Genomic DNA, 22,421 nt, shown 5'->3' with positions numbered 1-22,421 from the left:
GTCCATCAGAGCATTGGAAAGACACCTTATCAGATTGTATTCAAACAAAGAGTGGTAACACATGGTAACGACTACCAGATTTGAAGAAATTTGGAACTTTTAGCCGTGTCATATGCGAATTTAGAACGGTAGAACGAATTTCCCTAATAGGAGAATCAATAAGAGAACATGTTAGAAAATCATACGAAAATAATAAAAAAACTAAAATTTAAGGTCTCGATTTACAGAATTTCGTGTAGGACAAGAAGTGATAAGAGGGAATTTTGAACAAAGTTCTAAAATCGGATTCTATAGTTCGAAGTTAGCACTGGTTGGTGTAAGGGACAAAATATTGCGTAGGAGTGGTAAAATCTACTACGAGTTTGACGATTTAGAACGACAAATTAAGAATGCGTATCATTTCAAGGACATTTGGATCTAAGTAAACATTTCTTTTTTGTTTTTTTTTTTTTTTTAATAAGGTTGGTGTAAATTTGTGAGCACTTTGATTTATTTTCTTTAATAATTATTGGTAACCAAATTCGAAGGTTGTCATAGCAATATTCATACTATTTTTTTTTTTAATTTTTCCGAAGCATTTGGAAATTTCTGTATTTTTTCCCTTCGATATTGAAATTTTAAAATAAAATGATACAACGAATTTTTTGCATTTATCTGCGTTTTCGAAATATCAGACCGACGAGGCTGTGGGATGTCTGTGGTATCCTGCAGTCCCCATTATAAAAAGAAAAAGACCCAAAGTATAAATAAATAAATAGCGTAAATAAAAAATTTAGAAGTCTATGACGAAGAAAAATTTCAAAGTCTTTGCGTACCAAAAAAAACAATAAATTTGAATTCAATGAATTTTCTCCTGACTGCTTAAGGATATATATGAAGATTCAGCTAGACGTGTCTATTGATCAAATAACATTCAGTTTAACAACATGTTCACGTGTACTTCAACGCTGATAAAAAATTTTAAGCCATATGGATGTCCTTTTTTTATTAAAATATTTATATCCTAAAACAAAATTACGGACCAACGTCACACAACAATCCACTTGGAAAGGACAAATAAATCATTTTATTTTATTTTATATTGTTTGGGTCATTTTACTATTAATTCCATAATTTAAAATATTTTAAGCCAGAATTCATCACATTTGGAAAATTTTAATACAAACATTCAAGACACTTAAGATCCTTACTTCAAGCGCTTGTGGGTGAGGATAATAAAACTGTGAGTATAAAAAAAATTTTTTTATAATCTATGGAACAAATGTGATGAAAGACAAACTATTACATAATTTAATATCATTATTTATAAAAGAAATCTTTGAAAACTTAAAAACATTTTTGTCCATAATTATCTATGTAATTTTGTTGTATTGTATCGGCTATAGGTCCATTAAAACACAAATATTTAAGGTTTTTTTCTTTTATTTTTCTCCAATATTTCGGTAGACTCCGTCTACCATTTTCAAGGCTAGTTGTATTTAAATAAAAAAACAGAAAAACACAAATTTTAGTAAAAACGAATCACACAATAAAAACAGAAAAACAATAATTTTTAAGAAACTTTAATTCCTATTACATTTAATGAGTTGTTACACGAACTATTGTCTGTTGGCAACTAAATGTTCTCTTCTGCTGTGCTTGTTGACTGTGTGGCGGTATACCTTCGCGCAGCTTTCTATATCTTTCTTGAAATTCATTCTCTCGTCAGGCGGTAAGTCGATGATATGCAACATCTCGAGAGTGAATCTTCGTCTGTAATTATTCTCTTGAGCTAAGATGTCCACATCGTTGAGGTTTGGCTTATGACCAGTCAATGCACAGTGGGCTGCTAGTGCAGTTTTCTGCTCGATTGGTCTATTATTGGCTTTTTGGTCAGATTTATGTGCAGATAACCTAGTTTTCAATTTCGTCATGGTAGTGCCAATATATGCCATCGGGCATATATTGGACTTGTCGCCGTTACATCTAATTTTATATACCACGTTTGATTTTTCCTCATTTTTAATTTTACATTTTGTCTTGCTGAATAATTCATTCACAGTTTTGCCTGTTTTTAATGCGAGATGGTATTTGTCCTTGTCGTATAGATTTGATTTGCCAAATCTTTCGGAGAATCCTTGTATGTATGTTAGCGATTTATAAATTTTTCCTTTTGTAGGCTGCTCTCCGTCTATGATTTTTCCAAGACGTTCCTTGGCCTTGCCTAATAGTGAATTAATTGTCCAATTAGGGAAGTCGTTGGCTCTAAGAATTGCCTTTATTTTCCTCTCATTGTCAGGATGAAAGTCTGGATCACTAATGCTAAATACTCTTCTTATAAAATTCGTTGCTGTGTTTGTTATTACTCTCTTGTGGTGTTTAGAGTAAAAATTGATTAATCTTCCGGAAGCCGTCGATTTTTGATACCAATCTATTTTTAGCTGGTTGCCATGTCTATAAACTACCGAGTCCAAATAAGGTAGTTTGCCATCATATTCTTCTTCCTTCGTAAATTGGATGTAGTTGTTGAAGGAGTTCAGAGTCTTCAGCGTCTCTGCCACGTCTGATTTCTTCAAAATCGCGAAAATGTCGTCTACATATTTTGTCAATATCTTAGGTTTTCTTATTTTGTCAAATGTGTTATTGAGAAGTTCCTCCATTACGATGTCAGCAATAATGGGTGAAGCGGGTGATCCCATTGGCATTCCTCTAAGCTGTTCATACAACTTGTCATCGTATTTAAAATATCTGCTGTCCTTAATGCAGAATGTTAGAATTTCCTTGAAAATTTCCCTTGGAATATTGGTATATTTTTCAATCTCGTCCCATTTATTCTCAATTGTCTGGAGTGCTAAATTTATTGGAATACTTGGGAACAAGGACACCACGTCAAAAGATACTAAAACTTCGTCATTTTCTATGGTCATGTTCTTTATCTTAGCTTTAAAGTCCACTGCGTCTTTCACATTATATTTGGAATCCTTGGTGATATTTTTCAAAATATTCACTATGTACCTACATAGATGATAGGACGGCGCGTTTATTGATGAACATATTGGTCTCAACGGTGTACCTTCTTTATGGATCTTTGGGAGTCCATATATTCGAGGGGCCAATGCGGTCTTGCTGGTCAATTTATTCTTCTCCTGGATGCTGATAAGATTCAAGTTGTGAAGTTTATCCACCAATTTGTTGTTCCTTGTCTGTAGCCTAGATGTTGGGTCAATCTTTAAGCGCCTATACATACACATATCGTGTATTATTGCCTTCATTTTTTGCTCGTAGTCATCTTTGTACAAAGCCACTGTCTTTCCTCCCTTGTCTGCCGTTAAAATTAATAAATCCTCATTCTCCTTTAAATATTTTCTCGTTTGAGACACTGTGTCCACCACATATTTGTCTCTCATGCTCATCTTTGACTTTCGTAAGTGATCGTCTATCAATGTTGTAAGCTTGGTTCTTCCCATCTCCTGTTCCTCTCTATTCTCTATAGTTTGTACACACTCCTCTCCCTCTGCAATGACTTGCAAGAGTGGAAAGTTCTTGTTGGTGTGTGGGAGAGCGTGTTTCGGACCTAAAGAGAGAATCCATTGTACGTTCGTTGGTATCTCTCGCTCTGTTTTATTCACAAACCACACGTCGTTGCGTCTAATGTTGAGGGCCTTGTCTTGTCGTTGTGTGAGTGCCTGTAGTTTCTTTATGTGTGTTGTCTTGCTCTTGCTAACATTGCCCTTGTAGAGAGTAAGCTCACTGTCGAGGTATTGTAGGAAATCATCTTGAGTCAGTAGTTCTCCTAGCTTAGTCTTTGTATTCTCTACTTTCTCTTTAAAAGAGTGGATTTGCTTGTGTTTGTATTGTATTAGAAGTTTTAATACTTTCGTGTGAAAGTTGTGAATGTACCTGTGTAATGTTTTCTCAATATTTGGCGGGATTTTCTTGGTTTTGTGTGTTTGGAAGATGTTGTTAGTGTGTTTGGTTGCATTGATTATGAAGTTTGGTATGATGCCTGTTCTCTTACATTTTATTAAAAATGTTACAGATGTTTTGAGCTTGGCTATTTGTTTTTGGTGTTTCGAATATTGCTGGGCCGTTCTGTATGTGTGCTCATTGTACTTTTGTTTGATGTTTTTGTATATTGTCATCTTATTTGTTTTTATATTACGGCGTGCCTCCCGTTGATGTATACTCTGTTAGGGTATTGTTGACCTGGTTTAAAATTCTTGTAATTTTGTTGTATTGTATCGGCTATAGGTCCATTAAAACACAAATATTTAAGGTTTTTTTTTTTTTTTTTTTTTTTTTCTTTTATTTTTCTCCAATATTTCGGTAGACTCCGTCTACCATTTTCAAGGCTAGTTGTATTTAAATAAAAAAACAGAAAAACACAAATTTTAGTAAAAACGAATCACACAATAAAAACAGAAAAACAATAATTTTTAAGAAACTTTAATTCCTATTACATTTAATGAGTTGTTACACGAACTATTGTCTGTTGGCAACTAAATGTTCTCTTCTGCTGTGCTTGTTGACTGTGTGGCGGTATACCTTCGCGCAGCTTTCTATATCTTTCTTGAAATTCATTCTCTCGTCAGGCGGTAAGTCGATGATATGCAACATCTCGAGAGTGAATCTTCGTCTGTAATTATTCTCTTGAGCTAAGATGTCCACATCGTTGAGGTTTGGCTTATGACCAGTCAATGCACAGTGGGCTGCTAGTGCAGTTTTCTGCTCGATTGGTCTATTATTGGCTTTTTGGTCAGATTTATGTGCAGATAACCTAGTTTTCAATTTCGTCATGGTAGTGCCAATATATGCCATCGGGCATATATTGGACTTGTCGCCGTTACATCTAATTTTATATACCACGTTTGATTTTTCCTCATTTTTAATTTTACATTTTGTCTTGCTGAATAATTCATTCACAGTTTTGCCTGTTTTTAATGCGAGATGGTATTTGTCCTTGTCGTATAGATTTGATTTGCCAAATCTTTCGGAGAATCCTTGTATGTATGTTAGCGATTTATAAATTTTTCCTTTTGTAGGCTGCTCTCCGTCTATGATTTTTCCAAGACGTTCCTTGGCCTTGCCTAATAGTGAATTAATTGTCCAATTAGGGAAGTCGTTGGCTCTAAGAATTGCCTTTATTTTCCTCTCATTGTCAGGATGAAAGTCTGGATCACTAATGCTAAATACTCTTCTTATAAAATTCGTTGCTGTGTTTGTTATTACTCTCTTGTGGTGTTTAGAGTAAAAATTGATTAATCTTCCGGAAGCCGTCGATTTTTGATACCAATCTATTTTTAGCTGGTTGCCATGTCTATAAACTACCGAGTCCAAATAAGGTAGTTTGCCATCATATTCTTCTTCCTTCGTAAATTGGATGTAGTTGTTGAAGGAGTTCAGAGTCTTCAGCGTCTCTGCCACGTCTGATTTCTTCAAAATCGCGAAAATGTCGTCTACATATTTTGTCAATATCTTAGGTTTTCTTATTTTGTCAAATGTGTTATTGAGAAGTTCCTCCATTACGATGTCAGCAATAATGGGTGAAGCGGGTGATCCCATTGGCATTCCTCTAAGCTGTTCATACAACTTGTCATCGTATTTAAAATATCTGCTGTCCTTAATGCAGAATGTTATCTGCACATAAATCTGACCAAAAAGCCAATAATAGACCAATCGAGCAGAAAACTGCACTAGCAGCCCACTGTGCATTGACTGGTCATAAGCCAAACCTCAACGATGTGGACATCTTAGCTCAAGAGAATAATTACAGACGAAGATTCACTCTCGAGATGTTGCATATCATCGACTTACCGCCTGACGAGAGAATGAATTTCAAGAAAGATATAGAAAGCTGCGCGAAGGTATACCGCCACACAGTCAACAAGCACAGCAGAAGAGAACATTTAGTTGCCAACAGACAATAGTTCGTGTAACAACTCATTAAATGTAATAGGAATTAAAGTTTCTTAAAAATTATTGTTTTTCTGTTTTTATTGTGTGATTCGTTTTTACTAAAATTTGTGTTTTTCTGTTTTTTTATTTAAATACAACTAGCCTTGAAAATGGTAGACGGAGTCTACCGAAATATTGGAGAAAAATAAAAGAAAAAAACCTTAAATATTTGTGTTTTAATGGACCTATAGCCGATACAATACAACAAAATTACAAGAATTTTAAACCAGGTCAACAATACCCTAACAGAGTATACATCAACGGGAGGCACGCCGTAATATAAAAACAAATAAGATGACAATATACAAAAACATCAAACAAAAGTACAATGAGCACACATACAGAACGGCCCAGCAATATTCGAAACACCAAAAACAAATAGCCAAGCTCAAAACATCTGTAACATTTTTAATAAAATGTAAGAGAACAGGCATCATACCAAACTTCATAATCAATGCAACCAAACACACTAACATGTCGTGTACCCAAGGGTCCACGTTGCCGTTGGAGTGAGGAGTCGGACTGGCGGGCGCTGGTCGCTGGCATTCGAGCACCGGCTTTTGGCTCAGTCTTTGGGGCGCGGTTCTTTGCCAATCCAACCCTCTGGCAAGGTGACAAAAAAAACAAAATAAACAACCAGCTGTCGGTGGTACGAAACGGACGACAATAGAACATTAACAAAACACCCACTGGAACGAACTGGAGGACATTACGGCTGTGGAATTGCCTGGCGCCTAAAATCCTTCATGGCGCCTCAGGACTTTGCCCACCCCAACCATGGCACCCCTCGTCCTGTAATATTAAGGGTACCCCGTAATCCATCACCTGTCTATCTTTGCCGCTGCTCGGTCACTTACCCCATATTCCGATGCTTTAGCCTTCCATCATCCTTTAGAAATCACCAAGGCAAGTATTTTTGATAATCATTCTTGTACAGATTTCAGTATTTTATTGAGTAAGTAAAAGAATATTCACATGGTAAATAATGTAAAAAAAAACAAATAATCAAAAAGGCAAAATTCAATTACAAAAAAAACAAGATTTAGAATATAAAGAATCGTTTTCAAGCAAACATGACATATATTAGATTTTGAAGGCAAACGTTAACACTGCTTCTACACATTGCCATTCACAAAGACAATATTAACAATCTTGAAATTTTTCTCTATTTTCAGAAGAATGGGTCGGTCGCCTCGTCAGCTCTAGATGGATGACCAAGAATCGCCAAAACGGTACTGCGGCCTTGATGCTGGCCTCTGCGGCCAATAAGGTCTCTTCAAGTTCTCGTCGGTCCGTCCGTCTGGTTTTCGGTGAGTATTGTCAAGTTTTAAGTGTATTTGTCGCAGTCTGTTTTTCTTGTCTAAAAAAGTATTCTATGTTTCTTTCAGGGTCTTTTTTTTTGTTGTGCTACCCTTTTAGCACCGTAGGACCAACATCGGCTGATTGGAGGACGAAAATGTCCTTTAACTGCGTTGCTACCTAACCTAACCATGAGCTCATGTTTGGTTATAGCCTGTAACCCAAACAACGGGTGAGTAAAAAAAAAGCACTAATGTTGCCCCTACCTAATCTATTTCGATTGTATACTTTAATACAAAAAAAACCCTTTTTTAAACAAAAATAAAGCAGTCCAAGGGTCGAACGTCAGTAAAGCAGTTTGGTTTGCTAGTCTGGAGAAACTAAAAAGAGTACCTTAGGAACGCTGGGGAATGCAACAGCGTCTGGATCCCTCGCTGGTGGATGGTGTGCGTTGCGGATGTGGCGGTGACCAGTGTGGCGGTGACCAGGGTGTCGGTAGCCGATGTGGCGGTTGTTGATGCAGCGGTTGGTGATGGAAGCCTTCTTCTTTGTGCGGCAGTGGAGGTGGAGGAGGCGTGGATTTTGATTTTTATGTTTTTGACTTTTAGTTTTGAAATGTCCACTTGTTTATTTTAATTTTAATTTCTATTTCTTTTCAGGTTTTTAATATATTCCTTTCTTCAGGTATTTAACGTTCATTTCATTTCAGATTTTTGACAAAGTTTTTCTTCTCTTTTTTTTTACGTTACCATTTCAATTGGCTCTTTATGTATCGTCTCTTCACTTTTCAGGCATTTCAAATTTTCTATTTCTTTTTTTTTTTTTTTTAAAAAAACTGTCCTTTTTATTTTGTTTAAATCCGTTTTTTTCACATTCATATGAATTTAAATAAAACACATTTACCAAATTTATTTCTGGTCTTTTCTTTTACGTATTTTTCTTGTTGATCACTCCACCTCCGTACGCTGCCAAGTCCCAATCGAAAAAAAAAAGCTTCCTTGGGTCACCGGCCGGCTTGGCTTGGATTCGCCTCCATCATCAAATTTGACTTCCAGCGGGCACCAACAAAACATATGGTGGTAGCCATAATTGTCAATTGGTGTCAGCTGGCTGTCTCTTTCGTTGACAGAGGCGAATTAAAACCATCAGATGGCGCTGGCGGTCTTCTATCCGCCAACAGATGTCGCTAGGGTCGCACATTAGGCCGCACACTACAAACCAAACCATCCTTTGAACATCACTGTTAAAGGATGGGAGGGAGAAAAATAACAATTTCTCTCAGTGTATTCCATGCCATAAAGTGTATATGCTCCTTACGCCAAACCTATCTCACTGTGTGTAGGTCCCATTAATAATGTGTAAGTCTTCCTCAACTAGTATACCTTGAGTTAACCATTTTTATACCTTACGGATATACCTTCATCAAATTAATTGGAAGCAATTGCAGCAGACGGACGACGCGGGAAATAATTTTCACCAACAAAGCAAAAAAAAAAGGTAAGTATTGTAAAAAAAAATGTGTTAAATCAAAAGCTAGTAATAAAAAAAAATGATTGTTCAGTGTCCCGAAGTGCGTGCCCAACATTATAGAAATAAATAACAAGAAAATTGTGACCGGCGGGCCAAAGTGTTTGTGTGTGTGTGCCAATGAATGGCAAAGTAAAAAAACAAAAACTACGCCTTTTACAACGTACTGGCCCACAAAATAAATAAAATGAAAAGAAATCATCAATGCCACATGCCCCTTGTCGCCAGTGGTAGTGAAAATATAAAAAAAAACAATGCAAAAATAATTAAATGTGCTCTGAGCCCTGTGTGTGTGATTGAAAGAAACAAACCGGCAAACACAATCACCGGCGTCGGCGTATATCTGATTTCATGAATGAAATGGTGAAAAAACAATATTCCAAATGAAACGCCTTGCAAATCGGAAAAAAAAATTTAAAAAAAAGGTAAAGTGAAAATAATTGCGGTTCGAATGGTGAAATAAAAAAAGAATCCTAACCACAATTTAAAAAAACTCCAACCAACGTGGTAAAAGAAACGGTTCATTATGTGACAGTGTGCGTGATTCCATGAATATGAGTGCGTGTGTTATAATGAAATCACATGATCGTACGGTACCCCTGCCATTGTGTGTAAGCCACTCAATTCATGAATGGTGGTGGGGGTACTAAGAAGTGACTCAATGACTTTCAAACCAAATGTCCTCAAAAATTTTCGGTGGCCATAACGAAAAAGGTGAAGTGACGTTATTGTGATTGAATTTAAAGTGTCATGGTTCTACACAAAAGAAAATGGTCTTGATATAAAAACTCAAAAGTGAACTTAGTTCGGCAAAGTTACCAAAAGAAAATTAATAAGAAGGGAAATTATGGAAAATAACTCAATGAGGAAAATTACAAAAATGCACGAAAAATGTGAAAAAACCAAATTCTGCCAAGAAAATGAAAAAAACAAAAAAAAATTAAGAATTTTGTGTGAAAATTTGAAAAAAAAAAGAAAAGAAATAATAATAAAAATAAGGAAAACGGAACAAAGAAAAATAAATTTCTCTGAAAACGGAGCGATATTAATATAGCCGAAAACAAAATTTTAAATAGAAATGCAGAACAAAAAAGTTTTTGTCTTTTCCTTAAGCTGGCAAAAAAAACAAGCAAAAAAAACTTATGAAAAACTAAAATAAAATTGCGTGTTCTATTCGAAAAACAAAAAAATCAGGGCCAATAGGAGGGAATTTTAAAATATCAGAAAATCTTAAAAAACACTAAAGTGAAAAAGAAATTTATCCAAAAAAAATCCTTCAAACAAAACAAACCACTTTCATAACTAATTTGATCTTTTCTTCTTGTCTATCTTTCCAGGAAACCCACGTCATGGACCTGCGAACTCGCAACGGCTGCCTCGCTTGAGAGCATGAGCCATGCCATTTGTGGTCTAACGCTGTGGTGTGCCCAAGATAAACGAACTGGTAAGTATCAAATAGATGGTGCACCTTGGTGTATCCTCTATGACTTCTCCTAGCCGCCTCTCATCACTCACCACGGCATCCCTCGCCCCATGTCCAAGATGCCATAGCGATAGAAAGACGGGTCGACCCGACATACACCGAGGTCGTCAAGAGGCTCTACCGTGGTTGAGTGATCTCCTGGGGCCGGCATCGAGAGATGACAATCTCTCGTCCGGACAAAACGCCTTCCGCCGCAACTCGCGTTCCATGTCCAAGATGCCATAGTGATAGAAAGACGGGTCACCCATTGCGAGGTTGACAGCGAGCTCTCCGGCGGTCGAGGCACCCCAGAGGTTGGCAGAGAGAAGTAGCACGAATCAGCGCGTAATCTTGCGCACATCACACCACGGGACCCCTCTTGGCGGTTCAGCACTCGCGAGAGCGTAAGACCACGAGTCCACTCCAACAACCTCACCTGGACCATACGGGTAAGTCCATGGTAAGTATTAACACCCTTTTACAGCGCCACCCTAAATCAAAAATTGCAAATATACACCCCATTGCACAATTTGTGCACTCGCCCAAGGATGTAAGCCCATGGCTTGGAAATATACGCACACTTGTATATTTGCCCACTACCGCCTTGAACACACACACACACCCACCATTCGAGATGAACCTGAGGTATAATATGGGCACGAGGCAAAAATCATTCGGACCTCTGCAACGATCACCACTTAAGTTAAGTATAAATCATAAAATACAATTCAAATCTAAATTCTCTTCTAATTCATTTAGGTCATCTTATGCTACAGTTTACCACAAGACGACGGCTGTTCTACCGCTTGTTCCTTACTGCTATAGAGATCCCTGGGACTTAATTCCTCTGCTATCTATCACAGGTGAGTATGTAATTCAATTCATATCTATCATATCTTAACCTATTTCCCCATAGGGTACAACTAAAACTAACTAAACCTACATTAGACCATGGCTTAATATTGGAAACTCCCAGCTACGGAAATGGAATTTCAGGTGAGTGATTTAATGCTTGTGTGAGCTGTCAACCGAAAATTTGCCTCTATTGGCCAAAGAATTTCACTCTTTTTTACATGTGGCTCAGAAGGAACCCCTTGACCATTTGTGAGTGTTAGAGTGTGAAAATGTGTCGTTGCCATTATTGTTTCAAGTCTCTTGCGTGATAGACCCCTATCGGTTTGCCGTTTAGGTTTTCGATTTCGTATAGACTACGGCCTATTGCCCGCACAATCCTGCACTTCAAATACTTCTGGCAAAGCTTGGCATTTATGTTTTTCCCAAAATCGCTAAGTTGATGGTTGCGATGAAATACTTCCTGGCCTGGATAAAATTTTACCTCTCGCGCGCGGGTATTGTATTTTGTAGACCGCTCTTTGTAACTTTTTTCGAGATTCTTTCGAATTTCTTCTCTGACTAACTCCAAATGAGTAGCTTTGGGCAAAGCGTTAAATTCTGGGTCCCTCATTGAAGACAATTGCTTAGCCAAGCGATAGACACTTCCATGTGTCACCATATTCGTGCCAAAAAGCGCGAAATAAGGCGTCATTCCAATTGACGAGTGCACAGATGAACGCAAAGCACACTCTATAGCTGATAGGTTTTGGTCCCATTCCCTCTGGTCGCCATCCAAATAAGACCTAATAGCCGCCAAAACCGACTGGTTTACCCTTTCGGATGCGTTCGCCTGCGGCGAGTACAGTCCAGTCTTATAATGAATTACTCCATGCACGTCTAAGAAGTTGGAAAAATCTTTCCCCACGAACTGTTTTCCATTGTCCGACATGACAATTTCTGGAACTCCAAATTTGTGAAACACCTCACCGGTCAAAAACTTAATTACGTTTCTCGAGGTGGCCTTGGACATGGGCTTCAACAGCACGAATTTAGTGACGTGATCAAGGACTATAAAAATGTATGAATTACCGGCCTTCGACCGGACGTACGGCCCTAGGAAGTCTACATAAATCTTCTGAAAAGGTTTGTCTATTTTGTACTCTGGTCCCATAGGCTGTTGCATATTTTGATAATTGGGCTTAGCCCCTTTACAGATCTCACACCTCTTTATGAAATCACGGACCTGTGCACTCATGTTTGGCCAGTAGTACAGCTCTCGTAACCTTTTCAGAGTTCTATGGAAACCTCCATGTGCCGCCGTAGTCGGTTCATGTGCCTTTGCTATGGTGTTTGTCGTCAACCGTGATGGAACCCATAGCTTCCAAACATAATCCTCGCATGGCATGTCCACAGTCACAGGGATTGTCCTTTTGTAGATGAGGCCGTCCTTAACCATCAGGTCTGGCAATGATTCTCCGTTGTCGGAGATAGTTTTTATTTTGTCCAAATACTCGTCATCTTTGAACTCGTCTGCGTCGAGATCCACAAGGCTGGCAAATTCTTCGCATAGCTCCTCCAAATCCAATCGCGATAGAGTGTCTGGCACCACGTTCTGGCTTCCTTTGCGGTGTTCTATGCCGAAGTTGTGACCCTGGAGCAACAAGCTCCATCTAGCCAATCTCCCACCGAGCTCTCTGTTGGACATTAGCCACTTCAACGAAGAGTGGTCCGTAATCACAGTAAATGGCATTAGCTCAATGTAGGGTCGGAACTTCTTTATGGCCATCACCACAGCCAGACACTCACGCTCGGTCACAGAGTAATTCTTTTGCGCCGGTGTTAATTTCTGGGACATGAAGGCAATCGGGTGCTCGCCTCCATCTTCGTCCTTCTGAAAGAGAACTCCCCCAATTCCCACATCCGATGCGTCACACTGGACGAAAAACGGCTTGGCAAAATCAGGATGTCGTAAAACGGGACTTTGGGTGAGTGCGTCCTTCAATTTCCGGAAGGCCACCCTGGCTTCCTCACCGAACGCAAAAGTCTTACTCTTTTTGAGCGTTTGGAATATCGGTGCTGCTATTGTCGCATAGTCCGGGATGAATCGGCGATACCATCCGGTCATGCCAGTGAATCTCCTGACCTGCCTCACAGTTTTGGGGTAGTCACACTCCAGTATGGCGGACACTTTCTCGGGGTCTGGCTTCAATTTTCCTTCCCCGACAATGTAGCCCAAATATCTGAGCTCCCGAAAGCAAAATTTCGATTTGGCAACGTTGATTGTAAGTCCGGCATTCGTCAAGGCTTTCGCCACTTGCGCCAACAGCTCCAAATGGGTCCTGAAATCGGGTGACACTATGAGTAAGTCGTCCAAGTAGACGAACACTCGCTCCCGCAGATGCCCTGGGATGACCTTGTCCATTAATCGACATAACCTTTGGGCCGCATTACACAGCCCAAAAGGCATGACTGTGAAATGGTACAAGGGTCTTCCCGGCACGGTGAACGCCGTCTTCTCCCGGCTTTTTATCTCGAGAGGGATCTGCCAGAACGCATCTTTCAGATCCACACTCGAGATAAAATGCGTGTCTCCCAGCCTACTCAGCAGGCCTTCAATATTCGGAAGTGGGTAGGCATCTTTTACCGTGAGGGCATTGAGCTTCCTCGCATCGAGGCACAATCGGTTTTTAGCGCCCTTGCGCACCAAGGTAACCGGGTTGTTCCACGGGCTTTGACTCTGCTCAATGACTCCCATGGCAATCATCCTATCCAGCTCCGAATACATCAGTTGCTGAACGGCAGGAGATACGGGATAATGCCTCTGTTTGACGGGTTCAGCCTCTGCGGTATCGATACTGTGTTCCTCCAATAGTGTCTTCCCCAGGCCCCTCACCTCAAATGACGGAAACATAGAGATGACCTCGTCTAGGCGTAGCTTCTCTTCACTCCTCAAGCAGTGTTGCGATGGGTCTTTCGGCTTGTCTTCTTCTTCCTCCAAGCTTAAGCTCTCAATGGTGGCTACTAGTTTAAACTTCTTCATGAAGTCAACACCAAGGTATAACGCTTTACCCAAAGTTGGTATTAAAAAGAATGTAACTTCCTCTTCAGACTTTTTCACTTTTATCTTTGCCCTTATGCGCCCCACAATCGCGTGCGGAGTCTCATCGGCGGTCATAATGACAGATCTATATGGAAATATGGGCAGCCCTATTTTCTCCACCAACTCCAAGCACCCTTTCCCTAGACATGTAACGGTGGCACCGCTGTCCAATAAACCTTCTACTTCCTCTCCTGCAATCTTTACGCGCATATAGAGCCTTGTATCTTCGCCCTCGTACAAAGTGGCTGAAGCAATTTCTTGCCTGAGAGCTTTCCTTCGCCTATAACGTTCTCTAGCTTTATCTATACGTGTCACCTTTTCTACAATCTTTTTCCTTTCAAGCTGAACTTCTTCAGCAAATATCCTCTCTCGAGCTTCGTTATATTCCTGCATTCTGATATGCCATGGCCTAATTTCCTTAAGTCTAATATTCAATTCAATATTCTCACCACCACCCTTAATGCTATTATTACTTAAAATAGTTATTTTGGTAGAACCTGTCTGTTCCTCGCCTAGTTTTTGGGTTCCTTTTGGGGGTTCATGTTGTTCGGGCGCGTCTCCCCCTTCATCGTGCCCGCATATCGGTTTCCCCTACATCTGGTACAATTCGGCTTGACTACGTTCTCCATGCCACACCCATAGCAGAACAGATTTCGGGTCGTGGAGGGGCAGTCCATAAAGCTATGCCCTTTTTGCTTACAGTTCCAGCACACGTAGTTTGCTTGTCGACTGATGGCTTCAACTTCCAGCTCTTCGGGTGGTTCCTCAAATTCCAGCTCGTTTACCCGCGGTGCGAATTGTTGCCTGTGCGCTTGTGCCGCTTGCCTTTGGTTACTTAGCAGCAACTCTGCTTTCCTGCATTCCTCGCGGAAATGTTGCAGGCCATACATACGTATGGGGAACACTAAGGCGGCCATAGGTGGCTTTAGGTTGCTTTTCATCATCTCCACCATTACTTGCTCATCCATGGGCTTTCTCTGCTGGTGGCGCAAGCGCAGCATGGCGTTGCAGAACTCTTCGAAAGACTCATGGGCACCCTGTCGACGGTCCATCATTTTACGCTGGATATCGAAATCGCTCTCAAATTTTCTGAATTGGGCTAAGAAAGCTTCTTTGAGTTCTGGGAAGCTTCGAATGTGGTCTAGTCTGCGCTGCATCCAGTACCAGTCCTCTGCTGGCCCCTCTAGGAACTGGGGAAACTTCACCAGAATCTCTTCCCAATCGCATTGGTAATCGGCCCTTAACTGCTCCAGTCTGAACATGAAATCTTCAGCCCCAATCGTCTTCGAAGTGCCATCAAATTTTAGCCTCCATTTCTCGACATCGAACTTTCTCGCTGCACTCCGGTATGTAGCTGCAGGTGACTGTGCTGCCTGCGCCTGGTACCCATATGCCGGCTGCGACGGAGGTAATCCTACCCCCATCGTTTGCGTTAGTGGCCTCGATCGGTCGAGCGGTTGCTCATGCGGCAAGTAAGCATTACTTGATGCCATTTGATATTGGGGTTGCGACCATCCTTGGGACGGAGGTGCATAAGCATGTGGCGCTGGCTGTTGCTGATTCGAACCCATGTAGTTAAGCGGTTGCTGGTGGTCACTAGCTCCGGGCTGGGCTCTAGGCAAATCCTGGGCTTGCTGGATAACCTGCGCTTCTGCACGTGCTTGAACTGGGCTTGGCAACGTATTCCGATTAGCTGCACTGTTTAAGTTGGCCATGCTCTGCTGTACCAGTTGTGGCACCAATAATCTTAATTTCTCGTCGAGCAGACGAATCATCTCCATTTGGCCTACACCAATCGCGGAATCAATAACGTGCTGCAAATGCTCGTCTGCATGCGTCTCACGCCTGGCCTCTTGGTTTTGCCTTACCGCCTCTTGCCTCTCCAGGTTTATATTTCGGGCTGTCAGGCTGCTGAACTCTGGCGTAGTTGGCGTCGAATTCAATGTGTCTGACACCTGTGTTACTGACACAGCTGGGCTTGAAACGGCTGAAGTGACCATCATTGCGTTGGCTACGCTTGTTGTTGTTGTGCTGGCTGTAGCCTGTGTAGTTGTAGTTGTTGACGTAGTTGTCGTTTCCATTTGAAGGCTGTTCGGAACAGAAGGTTCAATGGAATAACTATTCGCTCTAGTGACTACCATTTAAAAACTAAAAATCCAATGATGCAAATTCAAAATATAATACCCCAAAAACTCAAAAAATAAAGAACTAACTTCTATTATATCCTTCTAGGTTCGTATCCAAAATATGTTATCACGGATGGGGTTAGTGACTTACAGCTGCGGCTTCATAAACAGTTGATAAAAATTGGCAATTCCACACATAACAGGTAATGGCTATACACTCAAAACAATCAATTTCTCCAAAAATTAATCATTCTTGAAATTTTCAGGTGTCTATATTGTCCATTGCTGTTGATTGGTAATTGGGATCGTGACTGCTGCCTTCGGACTGTGCTCCATGGCGACTACATAAAGCTTTGCAAGTCTTTACCATGTAGGACTCACAGGAGCTAGGATTTAAATTTATTCGGAATCGGACGGACAGGCAGAAAGTCATAATTTGGGCTATTGGCTTTAAAACTATTGTGGAAGAAGGTGGAAAGTGTCTACCATTGTCTCCCGAGGAAGTCGCATGGCTCATCTGGACTCACAGCCACTTCGACACCAGACTTACTTCCCATGGAGGCTTTGGACGACACTCTGTTAATACAAAGTATCAGTGCCTTTTCAAGCTTAGACGTCGCACTCGACTAGCTTGTCTTATAATCAAACTGCTGTCGGGACTTACGCAAAACATAGAAGAAAACCACAAACACAAATATTAACAGCCACACAATTGAAACGGTCAACCCGATTGCTCGGGCCCCATGTTGCGGGCGCCATTTTTTTGTCGTGTACCCAAGGGTCCACGTTGCCGTTGGAGTGAGGAGTCGGACTGGCGGGCGCTGGTCGCTGGCATTCGAGCACCGGCTTTTGGCTCAGTCTTTGGGGCGCGGTTCTTTGCCAATCCAACCCTCTGGCAAGGTGACAAAAAAAACAAAATAAACAACCAGCTGTCGGTGGTACGAAACGGACGACAATAGAACATTAACAAAACACCCACTGGAACGAACTGGAGGACATTACGGCTGTGGAATTGCCTGGCGCCTAAAATCCTTCATGGCGCCTCAGGACTTTGCCCACCCCAACCATGGCACCCCTCGTCCTGTAATATTAAGGGTACCCCGTAATCCATCACCTGTCTATCTTTGCCGCTGCTCGGTCACTTACCCCATATTCCGATGCTTTAGCCTTCCATCATCCTTTAGAAATCACCAAGGCAAGTATTTTTGATAATCATTCTTGTACAGATTTCAGTATTTTATTGAGTAAGTAAAAGAATATTCACATGGTAAATAATGTAAAAAAAAACAAATAATCAAAAAGGCAAAATTCAATTACAAAAAAAACAAGATTTAGAATATAAAGAATCGTTTTCAAGCAAACATGACATATATTAGATTTTGAAGGCAAACGTTAACACTGCTTCTACACATTGCCATTCACAAAGACAATATTAACAATCTTGAAATTTTTCTCTATTTTCAGAAGAATGGGTCGGTCGCCTCGTCAGCTCTAGATGGATGACCAAGAATCGCCAAAACGGTACTGCGGCCTTGATGCTGGCCTCTGCGGCCAATAAGGTCTCTTCAAGTTCTCGTCGGTCCGTCCGTCTGGTTTTCGGTGAGTATTGTCAAGTTTTAAGTGTATTTGTCGCAGTCTGTTTTTCTTGTCTAAAAAAGTATTCTATGTTTCTTTCAGGGTCTTTTTTTTTGTTGTGCTACCCTTTTAGCACCGTAGGACCAACATCGGCTGATTGGAGGACGAAAATGTCCTTTAACTGCGTTGCTACCTAACCTAACCATGAGCTCATGTTTGGTTATAGCCTGTAACCCAAACAACGGGTGAGTAAAAAAAAAGCACTAATGTTGCCCCTACCTAATCTATTTCGATTGTATACTTTAATACAAAAAAAACCCTTTTTTAAACAAAAATAAAGCAGTCCAAGGGTCGAACGTCAGTAAAGCAGTTTGGTTTGCTAGTCTGGAGAAACTAAAAAGAGTACCTTAGGAACGCTGGGGAATGCAACAGCGTCTGGATCCCTCGCTGGTGGATGGTGTGCGTTGCGGATGTGGCGGTGACCAGTGTGGCGGTGACCAGGGTGTCGGTAGCCGATGTGGCGGTTGTTGATGCAGCGGTTGGTGATGGAAGCCTTCTTCTTTGTGCGGCAGTGGAGGTGGAGGAGGCGTGGATTTTGATTTTTATGTTTTTGACTTTTAGTTTTGAAATGTCCACTTGTTTATTTTAATTTTAATTTCTATTTCTTTTCAGGTTTTTAATATATTCCTTTCTTCAGGTATTTAACGTTCATTTCATTTCAGATTTTTGACAAAGTTTTTCTTCTCTTTTTTTTTACGTTACCATTTCAATTGGCTCTTTATGTATCGTCTCTTCACTTTTCAGGCATTTCAAATTTTCTATTTCTTTTTTTTTTTTTTTTAAAAAAACTGTCCTTTTTATTTTGTTTAAATCCGTTTTTTTCACATTCATATGAATTTAAATAAAACACATTTACCAAATTTATTTCTGGTCTTTTCTTTTACGTATTTTTCTTGTTGATCACTCCACCTCCGTACGCTGCCAAGTCCCAATCGAAAAAAAAAGCTTCCTTGGGTCACCGGCCGGCTTGGCTTGGATTCGCCTCCATCATCAAATTTGACTTCCAGCGGGCACCAACAAAACATATGGTGGTAGCCATAATTGTCAATTGGTGTCAGCTGGCTGTCTCTTTCGTTGACAGAGGCGAATTAAAACCATCAGATGGCGCTGGCGGTCTTCTATCCGCCAACAGATGTCGCTAGGGTCGCACATTAGGCCGCACACTACAAACAACATCTTCCAAACACACAAAACCAAGAAAATCCCGCCAAATATTGAGAAAACATTACACAGGTACATTCACAACTTTCACACGAAAGTATTAAAACTTCTAATACAATACAAACACAAGCAAATCCACTCTTTTAAAGAGAAAGTAGAGAATACAAAGACTAAGCTAGGAGAACTACTGACTCAAGATGATTTCCTACAATACCTCGACAGTGAGCTTACTCTCTACAAGGGCAATGTTAGCAAGAGCAAGACAACACACATAAAGAAACTACAGGCACTCACACAACGACAAGACAAGGCCCTCAACATTAGACGCAACGACGTGTGGTTTGTGAATAAAACAGAGCGAGAGATACCAACGAACGTACAATGGATTCTCTCTTTAGGTCCGAAACACGCTCTCCCACACACCAACAAGAACTTTCCACTCTTGCAAGTCATTGCAGAGGGAGAGGAGTGTGTACAAACTATAGAGAATAGAGAGGAACAGGAGATGGGAAGAACCAAGCTTACAACATTGATAGACGATCACTTACGAAAGTCAAAGATGAGCATGAGAGACAAATATGTGGTGGACACAGTGTCTCAAACGAGAAAATATTTAAAGGAGAATGAGGATTTATTAATTTTAACGGCAGACAAGGGAGGAAAGACAGTGGCTTTGTACAAAGATGACTACGAGCAAAAAATGAAGGCAATAATACACGATATGTGTATGTATAGGCGCTTAAAGATTGACCCAACATCTAGGCTACAGACAAGGAACAACAAATTGGTGGATAAACTTCACAACTTGAATCTTATCAGCATCCAGGAGAAGAATAAATTGACCAGCAAGACCGCATTGGCCCCTCGAATATATGGACTCCCAAAGATCCATAAAGAAGGTACACCGTTGAGACCAATATGTTCATCAATAAACGCGCCGTCCTATCATCTATGTAGGTACATAGTGAATATTTTGAAAAATATCACCAAGGATTCCAAATATAATGTGAAAGACGCAGTGGACTTTAAAGCTAAGATAAAGAACATGACCATAGAAAATGACGAAGTTTTAGTATCTTTTGACGTGGTGTCCTTGTTCCCAAGTATTCCAATAAATTTAGCACTCCAGACAATTGAGAATAAATGGGACGAGATTGAAAAATATACCAATATTCCAAGGGAAATTTTCAAGGAAATTCTAACATTCTGCATTAAGGACAGCAGATATTTTAAATACGATGACAAGTTGTATGAACAGCTTAGAGGAATGCCAATGGGATCACCCGCTTCACCCATTATTGCTGACATCGTAATGGAGGAACTTCTCAATAACACATTTGACAAAATAAGAAAACCTAAGATATTGACAAAATATGTAGACGACATTTTCGCGATTTTGAAGAAATCAGACGTGGCAGAGACGCTGAAGACTCTGAACTCCTTCAACAACTACATCCAATTTACGAAGGAAGAAGAATATGATGGCAAACTACCTTATTTGGACTCGGTAGTTTATAGACATGGCAACCAGCTAAAAATAGATTGGTATCAAAAATCGACGGCTTCCGGAAGATTAATCAATTTTTACTCTAAACACCACAAGAGAGTAATAACAAACACAGCAACGAATTTTATAAGAAGAGTATTTAGCATTAGTGATCCAGACTTTCATCCTGACAATGAGAGGAAAATAAAGGCAATTCTTAGAGCCAACGACTTCCCTAATTGGACAATTAATTCACTATTAGGCAAGGCCAAGGAACGTCTTGGAAAAATCATAGACGGAGAGCAGCCTACAAAAGGAAAAATTTATAAATCGCTAACATACATACAAGGATTCTCCGAAAGATTTGGCAAATCAAATCTATACGACAAGGACAAATACCATCTCGCATTAAAAACAGGCAAAACTGTGAATGAATTATTCAGCAAGACAAAATGTAAAATTAAAAATGAGGAAAAATCAAACGTGGTATATAAAATTAGATGTAACGGCGACAAGTCCAATATATGCCCGATGGCATATATTGGCACTACCATGACGAAATTGAAAACTAGGTTATCTGCACATAAATCTGACCAAAAAGCCAATAATAGACCAATCGAGCAGAAAACTGCACTAGCAGCCCACTGTGCATTGACTGGTCATAAGCCAAACCTCAACGATGTGGACATCTTAGCTCAAGAGAATAATTACAGACGAAGATTCACTCTCGAGATGTTGCATATCATCGACTTACCGCCTGACGAGAGAATGAATTTCAAGAAAGATATAGAAAGCTGCGCGAAGGTATACCGCCACACAGTCAACAAGCACAGCAGAAGAGAACATTTAGTTGCCAACAGACAATAGTTCGTGTAACAACTCATTAAATGTAATAGGAATTAAAGTTTCTTAAAAATTATTGTTTTTCTGTTTTTATTGTGTGATTCGTTTTTACTAAAATTTGTGTTTTTCTGTTTTTTTATTTAAATACAACTAGCCTTGAAAATGGTAGACGGAGTCTACCGAAATATTGGAGAAAAATAAAAGAAAAAAACCTTAAATATTTGTGTTTTAATGGACCTATAGCCGATACAATACAACAAAATTACAAGAATTTTAAACCAGGTCAACAATACCCTAACAGAGTATAATTATCTATATTATAATTCAGTTTTAATATATAAATATTTTTTTATTAGAGATTTCATACACAACTTTGCAAAAACATTATGTTTATATATTTTTGTATGTAATTATATGTTCATTACGAAAATTTAAATTAAAATCACTTTTAATCATACATGAAATTAAAGGTTTAAGATGAAAGCAAATGGGCAGACAAATTAATTTAGTAAGTCGGCGTGGTTGCGAGGGTTATTCGACTTAAAGAAGACAAATAACATCATGTTCTTCGTTTCAATTTTTTCTTTACAAAGTAGTTAGTCACGGTTCCGTCGTTTACCGCATATAAATGCTACCTAAGAAAATAAAAAATATATTTATTTTGTAGACGATCTAGACCAATTCCTTCTGGTAAGAACACCCTCCATTTGCCCTGAGCACAGCCGGATATAAAGTTAACATTGGGCCAGAAGAAATAGTGTCTGTGAAGAAGCGGGTCTTCACAAACTATGCTACACACACAACCGCAAGATCGCAAGAAAAATTGTACTCAGCTGTTTACGGTACACTACAGTTATTATGTCATGCTTGCAGGTATCTGGCTCAAAACGAAATTGTCTTTGCGTAACAGTGTAACATAATTGGCATTGGTGAATTTTTTCTTACAACTACGAATGAAAATTTATGTTTCAATAGCTTAATGCAACATGAAATAAGGTTATTTGCAAATAAAAA

The 22,421-nt window shown here is 39.7% G+C and overlaps 2 protein-coding genes across 9 annotated transcripts in view; one reads left to right on the top strand and one right to left on the bottom strand.

Annotated features, from left to right (window-relative positions):
* Positions 1-22,421, top strand: part of LOC106093597 (protein claret segregational) — a 61,823-nt gene that overhangs the window by 22,031 nt on the left and 17,371 nt on the right. The window contains exons 1-2 of one of the 8 annotated variants that reach the window (XM_059362790.1): positions 463-740; positions 1,134-1,222. The exons of 1 other annotated variant lie outside the window; for it this stretch is intronic. The gene's annotated coding sequence lies outside the window, so the exon portion shown is untranslated. Of the gene's footprint in view, positions 1-459; positions 1,223-22,074; positions 22,250-22,421 lie in introns of those variants that run through there. 6 more of the 8 variants (XM_013260680.2, XM_059362789.1, XM_059362788.1 and 3 more) reach the window with 6 other exon arrangements.
* Positions 121-4,121, bottom strand: LOC131994768 (uncharacterized). Its single transcript, XM_059361646.1, has 2 exons — positions 2,999-4,121; positions 121-143 (listed from the first exon to the last, which is right to left on the bottom strand). The coding sequence occupies exons 1-2, from the start codon at positions 4,119-4,121 to the stop codon at positions 121-123; spliced, it is 1,146 nt and encodes a 381-aa protein (XP_059217629.1).

This window comes from Stomoxys calcitrans, chromosome 2, assembly GCF_963082655.1.
Source record: "Stomoxys calcitrans chromosome 2, idStoCalc2.1, whole genome shotgun sequence".
Lineage (NCBI taxonomy): Eukaryota > Metazoa > Arthropoda > Insecta > Diptera > Muscidae > Stomoxys > Stomoxys calcitrans.
The sequence above is the reverse complement of the archived record's forward strand: the minus strand, read 5'-3'. Positions and strand labels throughout refer to the sequence as shown.

Excerpts from the sequence above, each read along its gene's own strand:
- LOC131994768 (XM_059361646.1), bottom strand. The coding sequence starts at position 4,121 with ATGACAATATACAAAAACATCAAACAAAAGTACAATGAGCACACATAC. Across the intron at positions 144-2,998 it reads CGCGCCGTCCTATCATCTAT|GGAAATTCGTTCTACCGTTC; the intron begins GTAGGTACATAG and ends TTCTCCTATTAG.